This window comes from Erpetoichthys calabaricus, chromosome 5, assembly GCF_900747795.2.
Source record: "Erpetoichthys calabaricus chromosome 5, fErpCal1.3, whole genome shotgun sequence".
Taxonomy (NCBI): domain Eukaryota; kingdom Metazoa; phylum Chordata; class Cladistia; order Polypteriformes; family Polypteridae; genus Erpetoichthys; species Erpetoichthys calabaricus.
In genome coordinates, this window is record NC_041398.2 from 237,421,908 (window position 1) to 237,445,603 (window position 23,696).

Genomic DNA, 23,696 nt, shown 5'->3' on the forward strand with positions numbered 1-23,696 from the left:
GTGTTATATGATATAGTGCCTTTCATAATAACCATTGTGTTATATGATATAGTGCCTTTCATAATAACCATTTCCTTTATTACATAGTGCCTTTCATAATAACCATTGCCTTACATGATATAGTGCCTTTCATAACCAATGCGTTATATAATATAGTGCCTTGCATAATAACCATTGCCTTTTTTCCTTTATTTTTAATATCAGCTTCTTGAAAAGAAGTCATTATTGACAAATCCCTCCATCAGTAACATTGTGTGTGTCATCGGTGCCCACGTCTGTCTCAGAATTCACAAAGGTACAACTCGACCGGTGGGCTATTACTGTAAATTTTCATGACCAAACCTGCAGGACGTGGGCAGCCCGATGCGACTTCCCGCATGTGTTTGTACAGCAGGCTTGCATTTGGAAACTTCAGCTGTCTCATCCTTTTTTTTTTATTTTTTGGTCGATATTTAAAATGCAAAAATCAATAGCTGCGTATCTGCTTGTACTCCCACCTTTTTCCGCCCAGAACCATATCAACAGAACATCAGGTCAGCAGGTTGTGCAGAACAAAGTTCTTTCTTGAAAAGAAAAAAAAAAAGAAGAAAAAACAAACATTTAATAATTGACAGAAGTTTTGTTAGCACACTGAGCAAAGTGTCTAAAGCACTGGTTTTCTCTGAAGAGGGTTCAAATTGAGGAGCTCACAGGACACCTCGACACATTCAGCTCTCAGGCTGACAGCAGCTGGAAGGATGGCGCGCTTGTATCTGCTCTGCTGCCTGGTCGCTCTCTTTACATCTGCACTGGTAAGGAACACTCAGTATTGTATATTTTGAAAGTAAAGATTCTATGACATATTTATATATTGTATATATTTATTTTAATTCAGTATATCTACAGGAGCACAGCAAGTGAATTCTCTGTTCTGCTTGAACCACACTGACTAGACAAGGACATTGCTAGGCTCATACAGACACAGATAAGAAAGACAGCTAACAAGTCGTAAATCATAGACTGTGGGGTGTTGCTGGACAAGTTAGAAATGTACACAACTTATCAAATGGCTCAAACTTTGCAGTGTTTTAGGTGAGCTTAACGGAAATCCTTTGCTCTATAATAGTAATATATACAAGCCCTTAGAGCTGAGGCCAAATGTGTCCATCCATCTTGGCTAAAGACTTTCAAACTCAATGTTTCACAATTTCATACATTCCCTATCATGTAATTTTCCAACCCTCTTAATCCATACCAAGGTCTCTTGAGGGGGTCTGGGGGTTGTCTGAAGCCTACCCCAATTAGCATAGGGTGTAAGGCAGAAATAAACTCTGGGCAGGACACCAGTCCAACCCAGGGAGAACACACACATATCCACACACACCAAACACACGCTAGAGCCAATTTAGGATCGCCACGTCACCAAACCTGCATGTCTTTGGACAGTGAAATGAAACCCACACACACATGGGGAGAACATGCAAACTCCATTAAGGGAGGACCTGTGACACAAACCCTGGTCTCCTTAACGTGAGGCAGGTGTGTCTACCACTGCGCCACCCTACATTCCCTGTGTTAGGCCAATTAGAGTATCAGCTATATTTCCATAAGTCAGTCAGTCATTTTCTAACCCACTTAGTCCCGAATAGGGTCACAGAGGGAGCTGGAGCTTATCAAAGCTAGAACAGGGTGCAAGGCAAGAACAAACTCTGGAGAGGGTGCCAGTCCATCACAGAGCAAACACACACACGCACCAACACATACACCAAATGCAGACTGGAGCATCAATAATTCACCTAAACTTCACAAATTTAGAGAGTGGGAGGAAACCCATACAGATATGGGAAGAATATACAAATTCCACATATGGAGGTCCTGGGACGCAAACACTGGTCTCCTTAATCTATGACCTTCGCTCCTGGCACGCTAAGGCAGTTCTCCATAGTCTGTCTCTCACTGGAAAAACTGAGGTTGTGAATTGATTGGAAGGTTGTATTGCATGACTTGCATACATTAGTGATGATGTGGCAATTAGAAATCATGGGTAAATGTTTAATAATGATTATTGTACTTCAGTTTAATTGAATTCTGACATTTTATTAATGTTGTAACTTTATTTCAGTTACCTAAATGAAATGTATATATTTATGGAGCTACCTTGGTAAGACTGTAACTAAATTGCCACCATCATTGTAAAATATCTGCTAAGCTAGTGGTTTAAATAAAAAGCTACGGAACATAATACCAGTTTTAATAGTTTAAATTGGTATCATGACACAAACAGTCAGTCAGTCAGTCATTGTCCAGCCCGCTATATCCTAATAGGGGGTCTGCTGGAGCCAATCCCAGCCAGCAAAGGGCGCCAGACAGGAACAGTTCCCAGGCAGGGCGCCAGCCCACCGCTGATGACACAAACATCCATCCATCCATCCATTTTCCAACCCGCTGAATCCGAACACAGGGTCCTGGGGGTCTGCTGGAGCCAATCCAAGCCAACACAGGGCACAAGGCAGGAATCATCTAAAAATCCATCCATCCATTATCTAACCCGCTATATTCTAACTACTGGGTCATGGGGGTCTGCTGGAGCCAACCCCAGCCAACACAGGGCGCAAGGCAGGAATCATCTAAAAATCCATCCATCCATTATCTAACCCGCTATATTTTAACTACTGGGTCATGGGGGTCTGCTGGAGCCAATCCCAGCCAACACAGGGCGCAAGGCAGGAATCATCTAAAAATCCATCCATCCATTATCTAACCCGCTATATTCTAACTACTGGGTCATGGGGGTCTGCTGGAGCCAATCCCAGCCAACACAGGGCGCAAGGCAGGAACCAATCCCGGGCAGGGCACCAACCCACCGCAGGACATACACACACTCACACACCAAGCACACAGTAGGGACAATTTAGAATCACTAATCCACCTAACCTGCATGTCTTTGGGAGGAAACCCACGCAGACACGGGGAGAACATGCAAACACCACGCAGGGAGGACCCGGGAAGTGAACCCAGGTCTCCTTACTGTGAGGCAGCAGCGCTACCACTGTGCCACTGTGCCGCCCCACACAAACATTTAAAAGCAAATAAATAAAGCATACTAATACAGCCCAATTCCCACGTGTTTTATGAAATGGCACTCTTTTTTCTTAAACAGTCTTATAAACAGACCCTGCTATAATAAATAAATGTAGCCTTTGACATTGTCAAATTATAAATTCAAATTCTGTTTTTTGAAAAGGCAAATGAGGCAATGAAGTCCCAAAGAAAAGTTGGGCTGCCAACCGGGCCACCCTGTTTACTGCAATTGTCCAAAACACTGATCTAAAATGAGCGCGAAGTGGCAAAACAGGAAGGGGATGTATCAGATGATTTCTTAGCCTGTTCGGCTTTTCTAAAATTTCAGCTGTTTCAAGTGAGTCCAAGCCAGGGAGCTTCGTCATGTGGGACTGCGATCCTTCGACTGAGACGCGAGCTCTCAGACTTATATGGTCTTGAACAGAAGAGGCAGGGTTTCGATTGAAGTGGGTGGGACTAATGCACCCTCATCGGCCAGTTTCTCTGAGATACAGAGGGGAAAGAGATGGTACATTTACCCCAGGAGGGTACTGCATATCTTATTTGAGCCTAGAAGGTGATCCTCAGATGCTCATGAATGCCAATATTCAAACCCCCATATTTCTTTCTCCCAACTCCTCGCTCCCCTCTCTTATCTCCAGGTTTCTCTGTACAGGTCTGGCAGTGATGATTCCACTAAAGCAAAGGGGCTAGTGGGGTGCCATTTACAGCTCTGCCTAGGGCAACAGAAAGGCTTGTGCCAGCCCCCTGTGTACACATGACAAGGGCAGTCTTGTCTGCTTATAAGGATTTGGATGCCAGTGTATGACAGGACACACTCACGTAAACACACCAGGGCACCCTTGAGTTGCTGATCGACTTAGCAACATGTATTTGGGCTGCTGGAGGAAAATCCTACATGAAAATGGACAGGGAATTTCAATTTCAAATTCATTTTTATTTTCATTATACCATTTAGTTCAATGGAATAAAGGTGTCACTTGTTCCTTTGGTGCAGAAAGATCAAAAACAAAAAGAAAAGAAAGAAAGAATCTGCACCCATTGCTTCACAATCCAACCAACAAGTAAAAATGCTTTAACAAAATCTTACCTGTTGATGTCAACCGCTAGATGAAATGGGAAACCTCGTTTACTTCTTTTATACAGGAATGAAATAACAAGTGCAAAATGGCACCAAATAGAACAGGAATCAATAAAGCCGTCGGCTATTATAATGTTCCCTATTTAGGGTTGACAGGCTTGTCGCCAGACTTTTTCCCATATGCGAGACAAATGAGGCGCCACCTTCCAAGTGCACCCTCTTTTTATACCTTCTGGACTAGGGGTAGTTGCCCTCACTGAATGGCTTCTCTGGGCTGTAGATGGAGAAGGAGTCAAGGTGGTTAGCAATCGTGCCCTCCCTGGTTTACCCGGGGTGGTAGTGCTTACTTGTGATGAACCGGTGGAGGAGACCCTCTGACACATATGACTGACACTGTATATTCACAGACAGTTTTTTCTTCCTTCCAGCTAACAGAACTGTTCTTTTTTCTTGTAGTCAGATACAGAATTTTCTGAGACGGGTGCAGCAGGAAGAGGACCTCGGCCCGTTGAAGCCGGTCAACAAGGAGAGTGTAAGAGTCAGAAAGAATGGCCCTTCTGCTCAGATGACGACTGGGTGAGTAAACACACTTTGATGTTAGGTAGTCATCAGAATTACAGTTTCTGCAATTTAGGTTCCTCTTATCATTAATGCATTTTACTAGTGTCTTAATGAGTCCCACAAAAGTAACTCTGAAGCTCTTAAAGTCTGCTGAATGTTTAAAAATGAAAATTGAACCTTTTCAGAATGACAGTGGATTTAAAAAATATTCTTTGTTCCCATTTTGCTACGCTGCAGCCTTGTGCTAAAATCACTTAAATTCATTTTTCCCCTCATCCAGTAACACTCAATACCCCAGAATGACAAAACAAAAACAGGATTTTAGACGTTTTTGCATATTTATTAAAATTACGAACAGAAATCTCACCTTGGCACAAGTGTTCAGAACCTTTACTCAGTAGTTAGTTGAAGCCTCTTTTGCAGCGTGGGTCTGAGGCAATAAGCTTCATATTTCTGGATAGGAGGATTTTTCTGCCATTCTTCTCTGCAGATCCTTTCTGCTCTACGAGGTTGGACGGACCACAATAATCTAAGAGAGTCAGAGGCAGTCAATGGGAGATTTAGAAATTTTGTAACTGTGTAAAGAATGATCTGTTCAAGATATCTTAACAAAAAATTTCCTTGAATAATAAGATGGGAGAGGGGTTTTTTTCATGTGGACAGACAGACAGATAGACATGGCTTTTGCAATAGGCACTTTGTTCATTATATATGAACACACCTTAAAAAAACAATTAAAAGGGTTGAAATTGATGTACCAGTTACTGGCCGTTCTTCTGTACACCATTGGCTCTGTCAGCCAGAATACCACTAGCTGTCAGAAAAAGGGCAGAGCACAACTGTGCTGGAAAGTCATTTGCAGTCCTTGAATTTGACATACCCAACAATTTTCAGTTTTGTAAATTGACATAGACGGTCGACAAGATCTGGTAAGTACGACATACCCTACGACTACAGTAAAAGTCATTTAATGAAACGTCAGCTTATCATTAATGAGTCGTATCCAGTTTAACTGTTCTGACCAACTGCTTCTTATCAGAAAAAAAAATTAAACACATAGCAATGCCACAGTATACACAATAAACAGAAATAATACATTTAAAATGAATACATTAATACATATACATAGTAAAATAATTATTCATATTGGTTTTTGCATCTTCTTAATGTTCTTTTTTATTTCTAAACAGGGTCCCAAATGTCCTTCTGGTTGTAGAATTGAAGGGCTGATGAATGAAGCAGACAGAGACCTGCAAAAAAAAAATTGACAACATCCGGAAACTTTTGGAAGACAACCGAAACAGATACAAAAACACCAGGCAGACAACAGAGAATGTTTATGGGTTGATAAGAGAGAAACTTCTCTTAGACACAGGCAAGTCACCTTTTTATTTTGCTGGTAAACCCACTTTAAAAACAAACTGGTTATTGACCTACTTTCTAAGAGGTTTTCCCATGATTACTTTCTTCCAACTGTGACCCTCACCTGGCAAACCAGTGTCAAAAGATGATAAGAGAGAGGACATTCTTCCTTATATTTTAGCTTTTCAAAAATTTGTTCTTTTATGACATAGATAAATTCCAGAAAACTCATGAACTTCATAAAGAGGAAACGCAAGCCACAAGGGTTTTCAAGTTGACATTAAAGAGTTATATCAAAAAAGACAAATTACACAGATACAGAGATAGATAGGAAAGGCACTCTATCATTAAAAAAAAGATGTGAAATGCACAACATGATAGATAGATAGATAGATAGATAGATAGATAGATAGATAGATAGATAGATAGATAGATAGATAGATAGATAGATAGATAGATAGATAGATAGATAGATAGATAGATAGATAGATAGATAGAAAAGGCACTATATAATAAATAGATAGATCTGAAAGGCACTATATAATAGATAGATAGCTTTCTATAGAAGTTCCTTAAATAAGGTAAATACATACATATATAGGTAGACAGGTAAGTAAATAAGTAAATAGACACACACACCTTTGTCTGATCATACACTGGAATTACTATGAAGCAAGAAAATTCAAAAGAAAAGAAAAGATAAGTTCTGACTTGGCTGTCGCAGTCACAGTTAGGCATTATGCAGACGTATTGCTGTTGGTATAAAGTTGCCCACAGTTGCATTTCTTGATGCACTTCTTCTGAATAATTTGTGGGCTGAAAGTGCTCAATGTTCATATGTCACAGATTGGATGTGAAGCATTGCTCATAATAACACTCAGTTTTGTTATAATCCTCTCCTTTGGTACAACCTCCTGGGGGGTCCAGAGTGTGTCCTATAACTGAGGTTGCCCTTTTAATCAGCCTGTTGATTCAATGGACCTCTCTTGAACAAACGTTATAAAACATAATAACAAACCCCAACCCAAGCAAATGAAAAAAAGCATGTACAACAGTATGTTCCAAAGACCTCAAAAATGAAGAGACTTATATGACTATAGAGTTCAGTCTAAAATAGTTCTTTATATCGGATAAAACAGCAAATGAAATAAAACAGATCCAGAAGATTTTGCCAAGTTCTGGAAAAATTCTTGACAAATCCTCATAAAGGGAATTAATTTCTTGATAACATGGAACATCGCTTCCCACTAAGTTATAGAAAATGGATTAAGATTTCTCCAGTTGAGAAAAATAAGACAAGAACATTAGAATATTAAAAAAAAAAAGATAAATAATGAGAACTGTCCATTCGGCTCAAGAAAGCTCATCACTTTTGTCAACCTAATTTCTTGAAAATAACATCAAAGGTAGCTTTAAAGGTCCCCGAAGTCCTACTTTTCATCACACTAATTCATAATTTATTCAAATTTTTATGTGGTTCTCTGTGTGAATAAACATTTATGTGAACTTTAGCCAAGAACCCAAAACTCCCTGACAAAACTACGCAGATGCAACCAGGAAAAGTTTGGGTTGCTGCTGGAAGAGGTATTGGTGAGGCCAGCAGGAGGCGCTTACCCTGCGGTCTGAATGTGGATCCCAATGCTCCAGTGCAATGATGGGGACACTGTACTGTAAAAATGATGACACATAAAACCGAGGTCCTGACTCTCTGTGGTCATCGCGGATCTCTGGGCATCCTTTGTAAAGAGCAGGGTATATCCCAATGCTCTGGCTAAACTGGCCACCACCGCCTGGTCATTCTGGCCCTCTAATCATCTGCTGGTCTCTAATTGGCTAACTATCTCTCACCTCTTCACCACTTAGCAGCTACTATGTGTACTGGGGCAATTATGGCTGTTGATGCATCATCCAGGAGGATGCTGTACATTAGTGATGGTTGAAGTTGCTCCCCACTATATAAGGCATTTTGAATGCTAAGATAAGCACTATATAAAAAGGTAAAGAATTATTATTATAAATTCCAGGCTCAAAAGACATTTTATTGAGGCAAATACATTTTCACAAGTTTTTCAACCACCACAATAATCTTTTTTTTTATTTCCTCCTCCACTGCTCCCCAGGCAAGTATTGTCCTCCTCCTTTCCCAATTTCATCTTGTCTGGGTGAGATGGAGCAGCTTCTTTTATGACAAACGCATCAGTATTTCCGGTGCCACAACACTGCACCCAGGAAGCACTTTCAGATATGTTGGAACCTCCTTAAAGCAGAGAAGTCCTCTCATGGTACCTCCTTTGGAGGCACCAAAACAACCCAGCAGGGTTGTCCATCATGGGCTATAACTCCCAGACAGCCCTGCAGATGTGTGCACAGGTGCGATGATGCTACCTGCCTCAGAAGCAAATGGCCTCTGTTCTTTCATTATGTTATCTCAATTAGGAAAAGGAATGCCAAACGTCCTGGCCAGGATATCCACCCACCGACATACTCGGTGCATTATGAGGGCCTCCATGCCATGCAGCTTGTGACCCATTCCAGCTAGAATGCCATCCCATCCATGCCTTCCATCACAATGTGCTGCATAACGTCCATTTGTGCAACGTCCTAACGCATATACATCCGTGGTGCCATAAGGTTATAATAGAGTTCAGATATCCTGATCAGAGAATGGGACATAGTGAACACAAACCGACTTAGGGAATGCAACAGCTTCCAGCGTGCGGATCTCATGTCTCTTGTATGAAAAGTGTTTGCGCTGCCAATACTGTGCTGTACTTTCTATTGTTTCTTTAATGTAAACTTTCCCAACTTACAAATAAAAAGTTTACCATATAACAGTGTTTGCTTTGACAGCTCCACCCAATGTTGCATATTGTGAATTTCTGGAGCGTTGTAACGTTATCTATTTGTATTTAGTCAAAACAGGTACACTACAGTATCCTATATAGCTTTGCTAAGTGATGTCACATAACATCCTATTTCACAGAATATATTGTGGACATTAATATATATATGTATGGATTCATTTTGGTCTTGCCTCACACCATCCCTTTAGAATATGTTGTGACCTTCTTTTTGGTCATGTCAAGATGTTTGGGCTTCTTTGTCTGCTATTCTGGGTGAATTTCAATGATCAATTGTTCTTCCTGATGGTTCAGCAAAGCATCGTTTTACACATGAATTTACATTTGAAGGTTTAACTGTCCATTCATACCCAGTCACATTTGATATTTGACACAATAGAATGCTTTTTCATGGAAGGCTTGTACTGTATGTTCCCTAATGATCAGGTTCCTTGCAATATTTGACATTTTTTATTACAAAAAGGTTAACATCTGACGTTATTTTTCAGTCTCACCTGATTTCTTTTAGTCTCTGAATATCCTATTTTGGTCATTTCCAATTATTTTCACTTGTTTTTTTACATTCTATTATGAGATGCTTTGAAAATATCAGATTTATCCTCATAGTTGGCCATTTTTAATGTACAATGGTTTAATTTTTTGTTTTTTCCATCACTTTTAATATTTGAAGACTACACTTTCCAAAGTTCTAACCTGCTTCATCTGGGGAACTCTAGGAGCTTTCTGAAAAACAAATTTCAATCATTTTTCCTTATATTTTACTAGCACATTTTTAAGCACATTAATTCACTTTTGAACTGATTTGTTACTGATTAACACTCCACCCTTTTCCAATTTCAAGATCTTACTTTATTGAGTTCCATTTTGTTAACATTGTCTCTAGAATAAAGAAAGTGGGTATTTTGAGCAATTAGCACTAGTTAATTTTCCTATATGCCACTATATTATTTATTATAGCCAGGATTAGAAGATACTGCATACAAGGGTAACAATATGGCAGACAACACAAAAGACATTTGTAATGTTACACACAAGCAACATTAACAGAAACTTCTAAAATAATTATAGTGCCCTGATGAATATGTGCATCTTTTTGAAAATGGGCCTTTTCTCTCAGTGTTGAAAATGTACAATGTATGTGAGAATAAATTTGAACCTGAACTTCAAAGTATCTGCTATCTCTGTTCAGAGAATGTATTCTTTTTTTGCTGGAAGACATATTTAAGGCATAACTTGTCAAACATGGTAAATCATTTTTTTTAGTCATTCATCTATAATTTTGTTTTAACAAAACTTTCCAGTGACTCTTTATACTTCCCTTTTCACTACAATGTAGGAAATGATGACAAGTATGGTAAACTGGCCGATGATCTACGTCGGAGAATCGTTGATCTGAGGGTGAAAATCATCAACAACCTTGAAAGGCTGGCAGCTTTGAAGAACAGCATCAGGCAGCAGGTTAATGAAATGAACGCACTGGAGGTAAGAGAGACAATCCAAGTAAAGTTAAACATTCAGGTGTTACAGTGCGGTTTGATTTATAACTGCCATCCATTCATCTGTTTTCATGCCCAGTGATCCAAAGGTGACTTAACACAAGAGTATAATCATCGATATTATCACTAATGAAGTTCAAAGGTCAAAATATTCTAATCCTTCAGAAGTACATATATGACATGTTAAAGGAATACCCCACACAAAGATGACATTTTTTAAAATGTAACTTTTTCTATGTAGTTTGTAGTGATGGCCAAGAAAAAAAATCTCATGTTTTTATGCATAATGAAGATAAAACATGCCAATAGTGACCAATTTAATGCAATGGCAAACAAAGTGAGAAGCATTAATGGGAATAAAAAAATCTCATGTTACTAGTGTTGCATAATCCACATCTCAGTTACCCAGTTGCATGCTTAAAACATGCAAAATGCATACCTTTTCTGCTAAAATGTTATTAAATAGATAAGCCCAGAAAATTAGAAAATTAAAGACAAATTATACAGATACAGAGATAGATAGGAAAGGCACTATATAATTAAAAACAGATGTGAAATGCATGACAGACAGACAGACAGACAGACAGACAGACAGACAGACAGACAGACAGACAGACAGACAGACAGATAGATAGATAGATAGATAGATAGATAGATAGATAGATAGATAGATAGATAGATAGATAGATAGATAGATAGATAGATAGATAGATTCAATATTCTATAGCAAAAATGTGGAACTGTCCTAGGGGTGAATACTTTGTATCGTAGCTAATGCTGTGGTGGTGTCACGTGTTGCACATTGTGCTTTAAATTGCATTTACATTTGTTACATGTATGGATGTAAAAACAAGAGGAATTCCTGGCCACTGCATTGCCTGGCAATGAAATTCAGCTTCACATTCCATTCAAACTCAAATTCCAATGAGAAATCTTCCTCCATTCTCATTTTATTCACATGTTTTGCTTTCAGGTTGACATTGACATCAAGATCCGTGCTTGCAAGGGGTCCTGTGCAAATTCTGCTTCCTATAATGTAGATAGGGAAAGTTATGTGACCCTGGACAAACAACTGACTCAGCTAGACACCCTCATTGTTCAGAGAACAGAGAGCTCAAGCAGCATGCGGACATTAAAAATGAGGCGTGTTGATAAAGAAGTGTCTGTGCCTGAACATTACAAATTAAGACTATCAAAAGATGAAGAAGGAAGTGACATAAAGGACATTGTGCAATACCAGATGTCCTTAGAACGACTGGAGTCTGATACAAAGCTAAGATCCACTGATAAGTTCTCCGGCCCAGGGCTCTCAGGTACAGGGATGGAGGTGTCAGGTAGTGGCAAAGTTGATACCAAAGAAACTCTTTTAACTGATGGTTCAGCCCAAAGTTCAAGTTCAACTACCCACACACAGACAATTACATGCAAAAAAACAATTAGAAGGAAAATTACCATGACAGAGCATGGTCCAGTTGAAACCATAGAGGTTGTGGGAGAAGGCACCACTGACCCACAATGTGCCAAACTGCAAACTGATGACTCCTTGTTTTCCTCCAAAACAGAAGGCATCGGCAGCAGTGGTAGCACTACTATAAGAGTTTCTGGCAGTGCAGGCGGCCTTGAAGGAATGACAGAGTTGTTCCCCGATTTGACCACATTTTTATCTAAACAGTCAGGGGGTGGCAGTATTACTGTCAAAAAAGAAGTTACCAGTGGTGGAAGCGTTTCATCCGGCAGTAGAGGACAAGTTGATCCACCCAAAGTCACAGTTGTGAGTACTGGCAGAGGGGATGGTGACTTTATAAATCTTGGGGAGACAGACGACTTTAGTGAATTCACACCAGGAGGAGTTTTTCCTGGAGCAGGTCACGCTCAGGCTGGAGGAGAATCATCTTCATATTATACTAAAACAGTAGTTAGTAGTGGATCCAGTAAGGGAGATTATAAGTCAAGGACGGCCCTTTTCAGTGAAGATTTTCAACACGATGAAGATGAAGATGATATGCCAGACATAAAAGCCCGCAGTTTGAAGAAGGACCCTGTGAAACTGATGGATGGCTATGTGGGCACAGGTAAGGAAAAATGTTCAATTTTCCTATGATCCTCAGAGTTTCTCTAAGAATGAGCTTACAGTACTGTAGATTTGTTTATTTACTGGCTGCTTTTGTCTAAACTATCATACATTTAGAAGCTACTATTCCCAGTAGGCCACTGTGAGCCTTTACCATGAATCCATTTCTATTTTGCATTCATGATTTTAAGTGAGCATTTACTTTATCCTTCCAAGATTTCTTGCGCCCGACTTTGAGCCAGCTTCCACTAACTTTGAACTTCTTGATTTACATGTCCTCATTCTTCCTTTGCACTTGTCTAAACCAATGTAAATAACTTTTCTTCATTTCTTCTGAGACATCTTCCACATCAAACAGACTGCAAACTTCATGATTTGTTCTGACACACCGCCCATTCTTCTCAGCATGCTCATCTTTGTCCGCTGTATAGCCGCGACTTCCTCACCTTTCCTGGGAGAGATGTGACTCTTCCATTATGTGAAGTCTGGAAGATAGCAAACTTAGCAGCAAAACCAAAACCAAATGCAAAACCACTGCCGTTTGGTTTGAGACTTTTGAGCCAAATGCTACGTCCAGTACTGATAATGCTGGCTTTTGGCAGGAAGGACATTTGCAGTGTCTCTTGCTTCATTTCAGCCATGAATCATGCCTGCTTTTGTCTAAACTGACTTACAAATGCAGGGACTGCCCAAATCTTAAGCCATAGGTACTGTATTTAGTAAAGACTGTCTGATTTTGGTACAATTTTAAGTTTGATTTTATAAGTCAACCTGAATTTCAGCTTCATCAGCTGTTGTTTCACATGCAGTAAGAGAGGGGCTGCAATGCCCAAAGCCACCTTACTTTTTGGCAGTCGTACGATCAGGAGAATTTCTGTCATGTCAGAAATTTCAGTTAGCTGTCTTGCAGTATGAGTAGTCTCACAAGCTGATTTTCTCACGTCGCCATCAAATTTCCTGAAAATTGTACAGCAAAACAGTGAATGTGTGCGTAACTATGATAATAACAATAGACATGGCGCAGACAGAATGTACTGCATGGACAGAGGGCATGGAGGCCAGGGTACCAGAGCTCTGACAGTGAAACTCGATGCCTTTATGAAATGTCATTGACATTTAGATTAACTTTTAGTTTACGACATGGACACTGTGCACTGGGTGCTGCTGAAATCAGGCTCATGTTCACCTTTTTGATTTCAAACAGCTAACTATCATACAACTATCAACTACCTTCTTCAAGCCATCTAACTAGTGATCAGTCATATACAACTGAATGGCCAATGTCAAAGGGTTCTTACAAAATATTTACTGAAAGAACCTGAAATATACATGCACAACAGTTCTCTCATTCAAATAAAGAAACCGTCTTATCGTAAACAGTCCTGTGTTCAGTTATGCCATTTTCTTTTCTTTGTACTTTCAGAACACAACATTGCAAAACTAAGCAATGCAGTTCTTTTCTGTTGACATCTTGAGACGCCTGTGGCCATATTATGTTTTTGACTGGGTAAAGATTAATTGCAAAATGGCAAGGAGTAAAACTGTCCATTGGGGCCATGTACATGTGTAACATTGCATTTGAAAAGATAAATTGTAGGTGCTACGATTATACACTGCCATTCCTAGAGCAGCAGCAACAATAACTGGAAAAGTGATGATGAACACTACTGATCTCAAACCAGAATACAGAAAAAAGTCAGAAATGATGATAAAATGAAACTATCTACCTTAATGAAAGGATAGGTGTTTGTGTATTTTTGGGTCCATCCACTGGCTATATTTGTATTGTATGCCATTTGGCATGGGATTCATAAAAGCAACGCTAATATTTGTAACGCGCCATCTGTTAAAATGAACAATGCAATGCACATTATTACTACATGCATTACAAAATACATTTCAACAGATGGTGCACTGCAAACATTAAAGATAACGTCTGCATTAATCACGAAACCATTCAAGTCTGATTTCCTATTTACGGACCAACCCATCACCTTCCCAAATAAATTAATGAATATTACTCCCCTGGCATATAATATAAACAATCAAAGATGATAATTTCAATTACAATTTATTTTTGTATTGGCCTCTTCAATGAGTGCTGGGGCAGAGTGCTATGAACAAAAGCAATGCATTTTATTACTACATGCATTAAAAAATACATTTCAACAGATGGTGCACTGCAAACATTAACACTGAGGTCTGCATTAATCATGAAACCATTCAAGTCCAATTTCCTATTTACAGACCCACCTAGCACCCTCACAAATAAATTTATGCATAAATTTAACAATTTAAATTGTACAATCAAAGATGATAATTACAATTGCAATTAACAACTTATCTTTGTATAGGGCTCTTCAATGAGTGTAGGTGCAGAGTGCTGTGAGCAGTTCTCAGTTAAAGTACAAGTATAGATTATAATAATTACAGAATACAGAACTAGTACACATAAGCATACAGATTTGATGAAATGCACAGAGAACAAGGGTAGAAATTGTTTAAACATAAATGGAAACCAACAATATCTGTCTATTAATTAACCAATGAACTATAGCTAGATGACAACGAAGGATATGAAAATTGTAAAAAAGAAAGTCAAAGACGAAGTCAGGCATGGTGACCATCCTGGCGGCTTCATACAACTAGCTGTCTACCCTCTGCTGTGTATTCTACATATCTGTTACATAGCACTTTACAAATCTGTCTGTCTTCTGTACATTGAAACAAAGGATGTGAATGGTTTGGATTCAAAACATTCATTACAAGAGCAGTGTAAATACTTTCTGAAAGGTTTTTGATTGCGTGACATATTTTGTTAAACATAATTTCACAAAAAAACAAAATCAGATCTGTGTCACATATCAGTGAAAAAATATAAATTGAGCTGCAGTGTGAATTGTGGAAGAAATAAATTGGAAATGTATTAAAGAAAGAAATTTTGTCCTCAACTAGGACCTCTTTTGAGTATTTAAATAATCAATCATCAACCTGAAGAACCAGGCAGGAGGAAGCTTGTTCATTATGTCTTTAATTTTTCTTCATGAAAAGGGACCACCCTGTTACAATTGTCTGCTAACGAAATGAGCAGAGTTGCCACAGAATAATCACAGAGCAAAGTTACAGTCCCATATTTTATAAACAATTGAAATTACATTAAAAAATGCTAAATTAATGCTTATAAAACATCCAACATTTACTCTGATTGGTTCATTGCCTTGAACATCTAAATAACATACCCATATAAAAGCCTTATTCTACTACATTCTTTATAATATCTCTTGTGTTCAGCTTTTATGACAACGTGACAACTATCAAATCTTACAGTACTTGACATCAGCTAGTTTCTTCCACCACAACCTAGAACATGTTGTCTCTTTGATTAACCATTTCAACAGTTTGTTCGACAAATGCTACATATTGTATTTCTTTTTAATGTACATTGCACACAAAAACACCTCATGTACAAACTATGTTATACTTAAATAACTATATATTACTCTTTCAATGAATATTGCCTTTTTTTGGTTTATTTTACACAGTGGTTTATAACAATAGTGCGGTTGCTCTCAACAAAACAACACCATTCATGAAAAGGAATAATAATCAAAAACAGCAATATACTGTAACAATTCAACAGATTAAACAGACCAAAATAGGACACTTCAAAGTGGATGATAACTATTAAACCACAGGTGGCGCAGTGGTAGTGCTGCTGCTTTGCAGTAAGGAGATTGTGGGTTCGCTTTTCGGCTCCTCCCTGTGTGGAGAGCGTTTTGAGTAGTGAGAAAAGAGCTATATAAATGTAAAGAATTATTATTAAACCTAAAAGCAACTGCTTTTGAAAATGTATTGGAAAAACCCTAAACAAAGCACACCCAGACCCGTACTAAGAAATCTGCAACAATTTCCTGCATTTAACAGTTTTGTTTTCCCCATTATTCCCTAAAATGCTCCATGGGTGTTCTCCTGTTTTCCAAATTTGTTTTCCCCTCCACTGAAGTCAAACTGTTTTTTGCAGCTCAGAGGAAAACTGCTTTGCCATTAATATCTAACAATGAAACATTTTGAGACCTCAAGGCTATTATTTATTATTTCTGTGCAAATACTGCACATCCTTATTTCAACAGTACTTGGGTCTGGGGCTGTCAGGTTGCTCTGCACATCATCTTAATACATAATTCGCCTGCCTCCTCACTCACTCACTCACGTCCATCCGAAGCCAAATGCGCAGTCGCCTTCTGTGCAGCTGCCCGAAAAACCTTACGAGACCAACATCCAACCCCAACATCGCGGCAGGCGGCGGATTTACGGCCGCAAAAATTCAAACAGAAAGGCGACTTCGATTAAAGCTCTAGAGGCCTGAAAGGCGATTTCAACTACAGCTCGAGGCCTAATTACGCATTCATTCAATACACCTATATCAGGTTTGTGGTGCTTATACTTATTACTATTCCATATTGTACTGGAACATTCATCATTCAATATTATATTATAGGCCTGGAAAATTCATCAACTAACAGTACAAGCCTGTACAGTAATGAGTAAAGCGGACTACATTTATTGCAAAACAACTTCTTCGTTACTTATCATTTGTTCTTCATACACTGCTGACAGAAACTCGTGCCCGTTTCATCTTACGTTGTCAAAACGGGCTCTTTGCCTAGTTATAAATAAGCTTGTGGTCATCCGTAATGGGAAGAGGTGGGCAAGGAGGACAAGAAGAACAAGAAGCCTCTTCTGCCACGATGTACAATTTGCCTTACGTACAGTATAATAACCTGCTCCGTTTAAGACAAGGGCAACATTTTACCAATTCCCTCTTCCATTGATTCTTATCTTTGGTCCTTTGGTCTTATCGTATCAATGGTCCATTGAACCAGATGCTTGATTTGGGCAGCGCTTAGTCATTTTCTACTTTCTATCATGATGGATCTCTTTGCGGTCTACTCGCTAACTTATGTAAATATTCTTGCACTCGCCCATAGGCTGCCTGTGACGTCACACAACACGACACACCAGTTTCTCACAGTTTCCTTTAGACTAAAAATGCACAAAATATTTTTTTTTCTTTGTGAAGGTCTGGTGTGGGGGTCTTTTGAGTCTGGATGCCGATTCTGCATCATGGGGGCTGTGGGGCATCTGCTACACTAGTGCCCCTGGGTATCTCAAACTAGATCATCATCATACAAAAATGATGAGGAACCGATATGGCTCTGCAAAAAAGCATAATGATAAATAGTATATAAAAGCTACCAACACAGATAGACATTTGCCTTTCTTAAAAAAAAAAAACCATAAGATCCTGCTCTCAAATTAAAAAAAAAACATAATATAAAACTCAATAAGGCAATTTAAATTTACTTTATTTATTGGTGTGAGGCACAGTAGCACACTAATAGTGCTGTTGCCTCACAGTAAGCAAACTGGGTTTGCATCCCAGGACCTCCCTGTTCGCAGTCTTCTATGTTCCTCCTGTGTCTGCAAGGGATTCCTCCATGCAGGGAGGACTAGGGGCACAACCCCTGATCTCCTTAGTGCAAGGCAGCAGCGTGTTCCACTGCACCATCTTGCTGCCCTACATTCCTTGTGTTTGGACAATTAGTGTTGTCAGTGTTTCCATAAGCCTCTCAGTTGATTTTTAACCAGATTTGTGCCGTACAGGGTCGTAGGGGGTGCTAGAGCCCATCCCAGCTAGTACAGAGCTCAAGTCAGGAACAAACTCTGAATGGGGTGCCGGTCCATCACATTGGACTGGAATAAGCAATTCAGAAAATGACATTTATTGGTACTATGTTGTGTTAAAATAAATACCACTTACTTTTGACTTTATTTCTCCTCGTTGGAATCGTCCTAGATTTCTAACGAAATGACACCGATCTTCATATTCTTGAGTCTTTTAGAATATCTTTTGGTATACTGCTCCATCCTGAAGATGTCTTATTAATTCTGTTTTGGCTCCCAGGTTGTACAAGGTTATTATGTTTTATTCCTCCTTGCTCTTTGTTTTAATGCAGTTCATTTGAGAAGACATTCTCACTACACAAGCCGAGCTGTGCAGTAGAACTGTCAAGTTTCCCATAAATTTTAACAGTAATTTGCTTTTATTTTTCTTTTTTTTCTTCGTCCACACTTCTTTCATTGTTGTCAATAAGGGATGTAAATTGCAATGCTTTAAATGTACTGCCGAACTAGAACTTGGGAGCACACGCGTACCAAACACTACAATCAAATACAAACTGAGCCAACAGTGACAGAGGGAGACGCTCTGTTGCTACGTTTAGATAAAGGCTGGTGCCTCAACCAACCAATCAGGTGGCTGGGATTTCCTTCCCCCCCCACCCCCCCGCTGCCCTCCAGCCAATCACGCAGCTGAACTTGCAGAGCGGGAGCGTCAAGTGTAAAGCCTATTTTACATTTGAAGCATTCTCGTTGGGCTCGAGTGCCACAAAGAGAAGCTGACGTCAGATTTGGAGACAACCCCTGTCGATTGTTTTCACTTTCGCGCTGCACGTGATAATGTTTCCAAGGACGCGGCGGCAGTGTACAGTATTCAAGATGATGAATTTCAAAGAAAGACTGGTTAAATGGGTGCCACAACGATGCAACAGGTCATCAAAATGCAATTTAGACATGCAAAAACATTTGAAATGCATCTGCTCATCATTAAGAGAATTTTCACTAGAATTTTACAATCACCCTTCCTTCGCTGCTTTTCGTCAATCGATCTGACGCTCCACCTTCTCTTTTTCTTCTTCTTAAAATCAGTAAGTGCGGGCACAAGTCATCTTCCATCAGCAGAGTCACACGTCTTCTGCTATGACGGTAATAGCTATACGACATTGACCAAACACTGTCACTTACTGATACAGAGAAAATCAACGGTCTGATCGACTGGGCAGCCAACAAATACATGTGTTTTGGTCGCTCGCTGTGTGGTGCGGTGCTCGCTCAGGCTTCACGCGGCAAGTATAAACCAGGGCTTTAGGCAGCGCTTCTCCAACTCAGTCCTGGGGGCTCAAACTGGCTTCACGTTTTCATTCCGTAAATTTTCTTAATTATTGAGTCATTTTACCTGTAAATGATCTAATTTACTCAATTTTCTGGGTTCACAAAAACATAGCAGTGTGATGTTTATAAGACATTCGGAAATAGTTGTATGTTTGCTGTAGCTTTAAATACTTCAACCTCTGCTGCTGTTTTCGTATCAATCTGTCCCTTTTTGTCTGAAGTTGTCTCCATTAATTATATCCTGATGACAGTGCTGGATTAACCATATACGCAAAGTAAGCACATGCTTAGGGCATCATGGGTAAAGGGAGCACCACAAAACATTTTCATGACCGAATTTATCACATACATTATTAACTTAATTAAATTTATAACCATTTTCAAAATTTAATGAAAAAAGAATAATGCCTCCCTGTACCTCCCTATGCCGTCACTGTTCGTAGATGGCGCCTTACACAGTGTGGTCTGCATACTGGTGCCATCTACGGTGGGAATTCCCGTTTCATGGTGATTTCCTTAAACGCCATTATTATGTCAAAATATTGTGAAAATAATTTGATTCAAAACAATATGTTTTTATATTTTTAAATAATAGTTAATAGTTGATTAAAAATTATTATCACGTAATTGTTGTTTTTCGTGAATTATCTGTTATTTAACTTAAAATAAATTTCTACTGCTTAGAAAGCATTTCTGTTTTATGCAAAAACAAAAAAACGTCTCAGTTTGAGGAAAAAATATTCTGGTAAGTCTAATTTTATTCTTGGATATTTTTAAATTCATTTACATTATGTATCAGCGCTGCTGCCTCGCAGTTAGGAGACCCGGGTTCGCTTCCCCGGTCCACCCTGCGTGGAGTTTGCATGTTCTCCCCGTGTCTGCGTGGGTTTCCTCCGGGCACTCCGGTTTCCTCCCACAGTCCAAAGACATGCAGGTTAGGTGGATTGGCGATTCTAAAATTGGCCCTAGTGTGTGCTTTGTGTGTGGGTGTGTTTGTGTGTGTTCTGCGGTGGGTTGGCACCCTGCCCGGGATTGGTTCCCTGCCTTGTGCCCTGTGTTGGCTGGGATTGGCTCCAGCAGACCCCCGTGACCCTGTGTTCGGATTCAGCGGGTTGGAAAATGGATGGATGGATGGATCAGTGAAAATCGTACACTTGATTACTATTGGATAAAATTGTTTATAACTTTTTTACTAATAAAGATTTATTAACAAAATTTTCACAAAGTATTCTTCAAATCTTGTACTAAGAATATGTGTAAATAGATTTGCTAAACTGACACAAAAGCCATAAATAAATTAAATAATCAAAGTGGTAAATCTACGGTTTTCATGTCAAAATGAAAACCGTACATTAAAAAAAACCTTTAAAATCGACCCCAAACGTTAAAATTTGTAAAATTTTAGATGCCATTTTCTCTTCAAGTAATGATAAAAACACGATCAGATCTTTATCGAAAAGCAGTGCCGCACAAAATAAATTTTTAAATCAATTTTGGGGTTAAAGTCAATTTCTACAGGTTTTGGCAGGAGATTGGATAATTTGTATTCCTTAGAATAATGGCAGATAAAATTAATATTTGAAGCCATTTAAGCCATTTTGTAGTCACTTTGTGCACCATAAGTTCAGTGCAACAGAAAATGTAAAAACAAGATTCAGTCATGCAGAACTTTATAAAATAATTTTAGAAGACAATATTAATATTGAGTGTGCTTTTCCAAATATAGACATTGCCTTTCGTACAGTATATTTTTAACATTAATGGTCACAAACTGCTCAGCTGAGCGCTCATTTTCTTGGTTGAAATATATTAAAAATCCCCTCAACAATGCATCAAGGCATGCTGGATGCCTTATCTCTATTATGTATAGAAGCAGATGTGTTACATAAGATTGATTATGAAGATCTAATCAAAGAGTTTGCAAGGAAAAAAAGTAGGAGAAAATTATTAAGATAAAAAATAAAATGAAGCATACAAAAATAAATATTATTTTCCTTCTTACTATAAGTATGTTTTGTTTAAATTCGAATTTTCGATAATAAAATTTTATTTTCTAGTTTGTTATTGATTTAATATTTTGAATTACAAGTGTAAGGGGGCACCAAAATTACTTAGTGCTTAGGGCATCTAAGGGTCTTAATCTGGCCCTGCATGATGATGACAACAAAGAACAAAGCAGACATCTGGGCAAGCAACAGTAAATGCCAGCACTGCAACTGCTTCAACATCAGATCCACTAATGCTCTTATTGGTATATAATGGATTAAATAATCACAATGATGATGAAAATCATCACTGGTGTCAAAATCTTAAAAACACTAGGTTATCCCCATGTAACATACATACATTTTTGGTACTTTCTATTACTAATTTACCAAACTTAGTGTCATTTTACATGGACCCCAAAACACAGAAAATGGGCAACAATTGCTTACTTGATTAGACTAGAAGTGCAATGAATAGCAGAAATTAGTTGGAATTAAAACCTGCAGCCACAGGGGGTCCGCAGGATGGAGTTTGAGAACCACTGTGGGGGGAAGAAAGGAGACGTTGCTGCCAGCCAATGAGGTGGCCATCACTCCAATGCATGTCTTGCCGCCAAAAGTGTGTGATCTACAGACTGCGAACATGGCCAGTGCCTGTATGATACCTGAGTCAATGTAAATATATATATATACAGTATATTGTAATGTATAGGAACACATAGATTTCATTTATTAACATGAAAAACCTACACCAGCGTTTCTCAACCTTTAAGTATTTGCGACCTGAGTTTTCATAACAGTTTTAATCGCACCCCCCTAACGTTTTTTGAAAGGAGCCCACTAATACCAATTTGTTCTTTTTTAATTAATGATATATCATAGATGCATATTTTATTATACCTACCTTTTATCGACATTTATCTAACTCTGTATTTATTTTTCCAGTATCAGAATGTAGTTTAACTTAATTTGTTTTGGTTTCAATAGATGTATTTTTCATATTTTGGATTCTTGTTTTCTTTTTTTCACATCTTCACGCCCCCTTTTTTGTTACGGGCGCGCCCCACAGTTTGAGAACCGCTGACCTAGACACCCAGACGGAGATTGAAAAACCCAGATCTGGGTTTAAAAACCCGGCACTGGCAACCCTGGGTGTAACCAGTTTGCTGGTTGTTATTCTGTTTTGCTTTGTAATAATAATAATAATAATACATTTTATTTATATAGCGCCTTTCCCATGCTCAAGGCATCACTTTGTGATGGTAGTAGACAAATAATGAAGAGCATTCTTGGTTAAAACTAGATGTACAGTTTCCCAACACTCGGCACAGCTTTTCATCCAGAATAAATTTTCATTTTCTTTGAGCGTTTTGTAACTTTACATCTGCCTTTGCTTTTCAGATTGTGAAGATATCCAGAAGAAACACGCATCGGGTCAGAAAAGCGGCCTTTTCCAGATTAAACCAGAAGGCACAGAAGAAGTGGTGACTGTCTATTGCGACCAAGATACCATATTGGGAGGGTGGCTCCTGGTTCAGCAGAGGATGGACGGCTCAGTGGAGTTTAATAGAACCTGGGAAGAGTACAGGCAAGGGTTTGGCAGTGTGGATCAGAAAGGAGAGGGGGAGGTTTGGCTGGGAAATAAATACCTCCACCTTCTAACCCAGAAAGAGAGCATTTTGAGGATTGAGCTGGAGGACTGGTCTGAAAATAATGCTTACGCAGAGTACCTGGTGCACGTAGGTCCCGAATCAGATGGCTACAGCTTGAAAGTGTCAAAGTATGAAGGCGATGCCGGTGATGCGCTTATCCAAGGGCAGCCAAACTACGGGCAGTTCACGTCTCACATGGGCATGAAATTTAGCACCTATGACAGGGACAATGACAAATGGGAAGAGAGCTGCGCAGCGATGTACGGCGGAGGCTGGTGGTACAATAACTGCCAAGCGGCCAATCTGAATGGCGTCTACTATCAGGGAGGCCACTATGACGTTGGGAACAATGCTCCAAATGAGATCGAGAATGGAGTTGTCTGGTTACCCTTTAAGCCCGCCGACTACTCACTTAAAGTGGTAAAAATGAAGATTAGACCAGTAGACACCCAGTAGGGATCAGAATAAAGGATAGAGTACAGTCAGAGAAATGGCACTGGGAACAAGGAATGTAATGTGATGCCACTTGAGGTCATTAAAGCTTCTTTAAGATGCA

At 39.1% G+C, this 23,696-nt stretch overlaps 1 protein-coding gene across 1 annotated transcript; it reads left to right on the forward strand.

The window, feature by feature from the left end:
* Positions 1–622: 622 nt before the first annotated feature.
* Positions 623–23,696, forward strand: fga (fibrinogen alpha chain). Its single transcript, XM_028791374.2, is given in 7 exon segments — positions 623–791; positions 4,598–4,717; positions 5,893–5,955; positions 5,957–6,077; positions 10,262–10,407; positions 11,395–12,493; positions 22,890–23,696. Coding segments are annotated over 7 exon segments (2,310 nt in total). The 5' UTR covers positions 623–737; the 3' UTR covers positions 23,597–23,696.